We start from the raw sequence: 6,000 nt of genomic DNA on the forward strand, positions 1-6,000 counted from the left end.
GCCTCTTCCCTGCTTGGCTGGACCCCAGACTCAGATCACATTCGCTCCTCACTGGATGCTGCTTCAGAGGCAACGCACCTCCAGTTCACTTTCCAGAAGAATTACAGAAACCCCCTCCAGGAATGTTTGTTGATACAAGTTGCTCAACCTTTCAAGACACTTTTTTTTTTTCCCGAGTCGGAGAAACCTTTACAGCATAAATCCATATTATCAGATTGGCTGAAAAGAATCTGGCCCCTGTGGTTGCTTGCCGACCACCAGAAAATTGTATTTACTACTACACTTAGCACGACTTTAACCTTGACCAACGCAACGCCGAGCACGGTGGTTTGAGCCCAAAGTGTACAAGGGAGGAGGCAGGTTTGGGATTAGTCGACCACATAATCAGCACGCCCCTCTGCATGCTCTACCTGGAAGCCATTTTACTGGCAACCCCTGAAAGTGTTCCCCATAAAGTCGTGTTGACAGACGGTGAAAACGGCGAGGCGGACCAAAAAGTAAATAAGTACCTCCAAAAACGTTTACAGCCCTAATCAAGTCCAGAGCGTTTCTTCTATCCAATATGCCTTCAGAGTTTTATAAATAGATATTATACTCAGCTAAATTGGAGACAGGATTTCGCCGCTCTGTGGCTGTCATAAGTTTTCTATTATTTGCTTTCACTTTACAATATTGAAACTCTTAATATCTGGTTACAGATTTCAGCCCGCTCAGCCAGTCTTCATGTTTTGGCGTCACTGTGGGGCCTCACACTCAGCGGGATTTTGAATGGGATCCAATCAAGCATGTTAATTTAAGAGAGGAGGAAAAAAATCTTCACCATATGACTTTGTTATTAATAAATTCACCAGAGGCCAGCCATGTGTTCTGTTAAATTTATGGTCTTTTTCTTTTTTGAGCTACTGTATAGCGCCTTTTTATTTGTCAGTGGTATTGAGCTTAAAATTCGTCTTGAGTTTTATCCTCTGTGAATTCATTTTAGCACTGCATGCATTTAAAGTGTCTCTTTCTCAAACTGTGCATGTGTCTCTCAGGGCTTTTCCCTCCCCAACACTTGTAGAACAAACCAGACCACCTCCCAGAATCCTCCAAAATAACCTCGCTACAACTGTGGTGAGGCATGGCACGTTTCTCACACACAAGCCCTCACTTCCATTCATGCAGCGCAATAAGCCAAACATATAAAACCATTCCCACCCTAATAAACCGGGGCCTTTTTCTCTGCCACAAAGGGAGCTGGCTCCCAAAAGCGTAACACTCTAAAAAACGGACCCCAGTATAAAACAGCCTGCAGGCAACATGGCGGCCCTTCCAAGTGGAGGGAAATGCGGTGACAGAAACCGAGCCAAGGATATGACCCACCAAACAGCCCCAATCACAGCTGCAATAAACCAGGTACCCCACCTGATGCAAACACTGCCAATATGTCAGGATCGGAAAACCCAGTAAAGGTTATACAACTCAGCTTCACAGGGGGAAAGTCCGGTGCTTTTTTTTTTTTTTTTTTTGCTGCTTTTTTTTTCCTTTTTCTTTTTTTTAGTTTAAAAGTGTCTCAGAAATGCATCTGTCTGATTAAATAGTGCTTCTGTGTGAAGGTTAGCAGGTGTAGCCTCATTGTGGTTATTATCAGTGAAGTGCAGCAGCAGCAGTAGTCTACATCAGATTAATGCCTCGTCGATGCAAAACTCTCCATCTCGCTATCTCTCACAACAACACAACTAACTGTCAGACAGTTAGCCTTCTCTTGTCCTGTAAACGGAGTTATAGACACCATGAGAATGACAGCTGCTCTGTCTGTTCTCTGTGTGACTTGGTGTGCATGTGTCATATGTTTTACGTGTGTGTGTGTGTGTGTGTGTTTGTGTCTGTGTGTCTCCCTGAACTTTAGCGCAGAACTGAGGTTTCTGAGGTGAGGCGTCCTCTCGCTTCTCACGCGAAGTGCATCTGATGTTGCACATCACATGCTTACATGTGTTCTCGGTCTGCACTTTGAGAGAGGCTGAAAATGTATAAGAGGTACCGATATCACACCTACTGACTGATAGTGTTTTGTATTGCACAAATATAGATACAATGTGTCAGCGCTAAATCTTATTTCTTGTTAAGAATTCAAAAACCTATTGAGCGTTGTTTCCTTTTGTGTGATGTCTCAAATGAATGAGATGTTGCTTACAGCAGTATTTCCTGACTTCTGAAGAGATGAATACGTTATTTCCATAAGCTTCATGTCGCACAGTATTAAAGTCAGAGCTGGGGAAGCCAGACATTTAACAGTCTCCTTGATTTTCTGTAACCGTTCCTCTTAATTTCAGTTTGATTTGAGTCTAAAAAAGAGAACCTTGGCCAAATTGCTTTTCCTGTGTAATGCAAGTTGTTAAACTAACCACTGGGGTATTTTGCTTACATGAGGTAGTCCCGATTTGAAATGCTTTCAGATTGAACTGGAGGATTTAATGACTCTTGGCCTTTGTTCTCTCGCAGTTCGGTTTCAGTCTCCTGACAGAATGAATTGTAAAAGGATATTGCATATTCACTAATGATTTCCAATGGATGATTACAGCTTTAAATGCTTGTCTCTCTTTTCCCCTCTTGACCCACTGTCTCACATCCCATCTCTCGCTGCTCTGGTGGGGCTCAAAATCAAAATCAGGCACCCAAAATCACATTACGTTGGAGGTTAAAATGTCTCCAAAGCCTGATAGATGGCATGCATGAAACCTGAAGTCAGTGACACTCTGATCTGTAAACAGTGAGGAGATAAAGGGATGCAGATCCAGCGGTTATAAGAAGAAAAGGAGGGAAAAGCCTGAGCCTTGTCAGGAGGAAATTATAAATGCCTGGGTGTCTGTAGAAGCTGTGAGAACACTGGAACATCATCCCCTGTCACTGCGGTTCCACTGAGGATATCAGAGGACTGTTCTCATGTGAGACACAGATGTACTGACTGTGTGTGTTTGACTGTCTGTGTCTGACTGTGTGTGTGTGTGTGTGTGTGTGTGTGTGTGTGTGTCTGACTGTCTGTGTGTGTGTGTGTGTGTGTGTGTGTGTGTGAGAGGCTCCAGAGATTTTAAGATATACTCTGCAAACAATTAGGAGCTGGTAGTGCTTCTCCTGTGGCTGTCTCTAATTAACACTGCAACGAGGCCTTAATTGGGAAGGAGAGCTCGTTTTTTTTTTTTTTTTTTTTTCTGCTGCCTGTCGGTGGCTGTCTCAGTGGTTATGTGAGAAACAGTGGGAACAACTGAGTCCATCAGATTAACAGCTGCTCTGTGAAGACCGACCACTCTGTGTTTGTGTTTCTCATCACTTACAGGAATAAACACACAAGTATTCAATTTAAAATCAGGTAAAACTTTCAACCTTCCTCCGCTTCTCGTTCACTCAAGAGCTTCACTATTGCAAGTAAAAGCCGACTGATTGGAATAACCATGGCAACAAATGGCTTCTTCATTGAGGCTAGCGTTTAGCGTCTCCAAGTATAGTGCACTCACCTCACCACACAGACCAAAAGTACCTCCTGGAAGTAAAGCAGAGTGAGAGAGCCTAATATGTTTTTTTTTTTTTTCTTTGCTCTTTTATTGTATTGCCATGTTCCAGTAAAGGGCCCAGTCACATGGAGCATCGAGCTCGTATTCTCACAGAGAGAGCGCCGAGTTTCACTTGATAATGAATGTCTGTGGTGAGAATCCCATTATGGCGCCACTCCATCAAGCCTACAGGAGCGGAGAGGCAGAGGCCTTTAAGGGCCATATCAGTCAACTAGATGAGGGCTCCCGTGCAAATCAGATCCTTTGTAAACCTCCCTCAGCACACGTCTGAGTGTGTGTGCGGACAGAGAGATAAATGCATTCACACACTACAAGAAGCACCCAGAGCTCACGTTTGTTTTCTTTGTCAAAAAGAAACAAGTTGTCAAACTGACAAATCAGCACCTTGAAAACAACTGGACAGAAAGTGGGATGGTGGTGGTGGTGGTGGTGGGAGGGGGGGGGGGGGGGGGGGGGAGTGGAGTGTAAATGGGGGGAGTGAAGGGAGGATCAGCACTCACCTCTGAGCAGACTGCTGCTGTAGTTGGAGAAGGAGTCAAAGATGCTGTTGGATGCCATGACAGGGAAGCCAGAGCGGTGTGGAGCCCTCACTGCCGTCGATCTCCACCGACCTTTGCAGAGGCAGAAAGGTGGATTTGAGACGCAGAGACCAAAGAGAGCGAGGGAGAGAAGAGAGCAAAGGAAGGAGAGCACGAGAAGACAAAACTCCTGGAGCTCTGAGCCCGTTGCAACCAAGAATCTAGGGTTTGTGACTACCGCAGGAATCTCAAGCCACAAGCCTGCAGAGAGAGCAGCAGCATGTGTTAGCAGCAGCACCAGAAGACGTTTGAGAGAGGAGAGGAGAGAGAAGGGTCAGAGGGAGAAAGAGAAGAAAAAGCAGAAAGAGTTGAGAGAGAAGCAGTTTACAAAGAGATAATTTGTGTCTCCAGGTGTTGAGGTGGACTCACCAGGGCTGGAGATGAGAGGGGGCCCACCTAACAGAGCCCGGGTGGTGGAAGCAGGCTGGTGTGGAGGGCTGGGTTTGTGGTCCTCTGTCACGCAGCGGGCTGAGGGTCTGAGGTTAGCCAGCTAGCTTGATAGCGTGGTCTGTCTTTCTTTATCTCTGACGATGGTGGTGGCCAGACTGGAGCATCAGCGCTAGTAAAAGGCTAAAAGCCACATCTGCATCCTCCTCGCCATCCTCCACAGAGAGACACACACACTCCCCTCTGTGAGTGGTGGAGCCCACGTCACATGTCACGTGAGGTCACCGGGCCTCTCCCTCCCACCTTCACACCCTCCCTCCCCTCTTCTCCTATCGTCTTTGCTTTTTCTCTGGTTTCACCGCTTTGGTTTTTTACTTTCCATGCTTCTCCTCCTCTGACTCGCCGTCTTCACTCTCACTTTTCATTGGTCGTCCAAGTTTTGGAAACATTCTATTTTCTTTTGAGTTCAAACCGGGCAGCGGCCTGCGCCACTGTGGCTCACTGAGGTTTACAGAGAGCACTGAAACCGCTGTAGAAGGACTGGAGAGGCATTAAAATGTATTAAGTCCAAATGCAAACACGGAGGAGAGAAAGAGACACGAGCGAATGAGGTGAAGAGAGAGAGAAATGAAAGATAGCTGTGGCTTTGCCACTGCTGGGAGACAGGAAAGTGTTGTGTCTGACTGACGAACAACACTGAGGGTGTTATTTTTGACTGTGTATGTATGTCCTGTGCTAGTTTTATGTTTGTCTGACTCACATCACATCTGTGTTTGTAAGAACCAGTGGTTTTGGGCCTGCAAAACCTCCACCCTCACTTACCACTTGATAGTATCATAATCTTAGTCTTATTAGAAGCAGCGCTGCCAGTTTCTCTGCTCTGCTTGTGTCCTCTCTTCACTCTGATCTTTCATCTTCAATCTCCTACTCAGTGTTTCTCTCTTTTTTGTTGTCTGTCTTTTTTTTTCTTCAGATTTTAGCTCACTCGAGCATGAACACACCTAATGCATATACTTCAGTTCAGGTTCACTTTGCTATGCTTGAGAAAACATTTAAACATTTACCTTTACTATGTGTTTCTGATCAATTTTTTCTACCTGAGCTTCCTTTTGCACTAAGAAAAAAAAAGTATTTGCGGGCTCGTTGCGTGGTGTAGTGTCTTTCCCCCTCTTAGAGTGCAAAGCGATTTAACCTGATTGTGGTTTTCACACTTTTTCATTTTCTAGGTTGAATTTAAAAACGGAAAAGTTTTCACTGATGTGGCTACTTGTACTATTTGTACAGTATCAGCCTGAGATGTGATTTGAGACCAATATCATCTTTTCTATTTCTACAGTTTTTTATGCTGTTTATTTAAAAGTTTCTTCTGCAGTTATGTGAAAAACAGGAAATGATTCATATTGCCTCAGATTCAAACAGCAAAGTGACGAGCAGAGAGACAAACATGCAGTCACAGAGAAAGACTAGCTGTTTGCTGTTGTACTGTT

The 6,000-nt window shown here is 44.8% G+C and overlaps 1 protein-coding gene across 4 annotated transcripts in view; it reads right to left on the reverse strand.

Annotated features, from left to right (window-relative positions):
• The window catches only part of runx3 (RUNX family transcription factor 3), a 49,398-nt gene extending 44,656 nt beyond the window's left edge, over nucleotides 1-4,742 (reverse strand). The window contains exons 1-2 of one of the 4 annotated variants that reach the window (XM_056392931.1): nucleotides 4,496-4,742; nucleotides 4,049-4,159 (exon numbers count right to left, since the gene is read on the reverse strand). In XM_056392931.1, coding sequence (XP_056248906.1) covers nucleotides 4,049-4,106 — 58 coding nt within the window. In that variant the 5' untranslated portion in view covers nucleotides 4,107-4,159; nucleotides 4,496-4,742. Of the gene's footprint in view, nucleotides 1-4,048; nucleotides 4,328-4,495 lie in introns of all 4 variants that reach the window. The other 3 variants (XM_056392930.1, XM_056392926.1, XM_056392927.1) reach the window with 3 other exon arrangements.
• Between the last annotated feature and the right edge of the window lie 1,258 nt (nucleotides 4,743-6,000).

This window comes from Seriola aureovittata, chromosome 13, assembly GCF_021018895.1.
Source record: "Seriola aureovittata isolate HTS-2021-v1 ecotype China chromosome 13, ASM2101889v1, whole genome shotgun sequence".
NCBI classification, from domain to species: Eukaryota; Metazoa; Chordata; class Actinopteri; order Carangiformes; family Carangidae; genus Seriola; species Seriola aureovittata.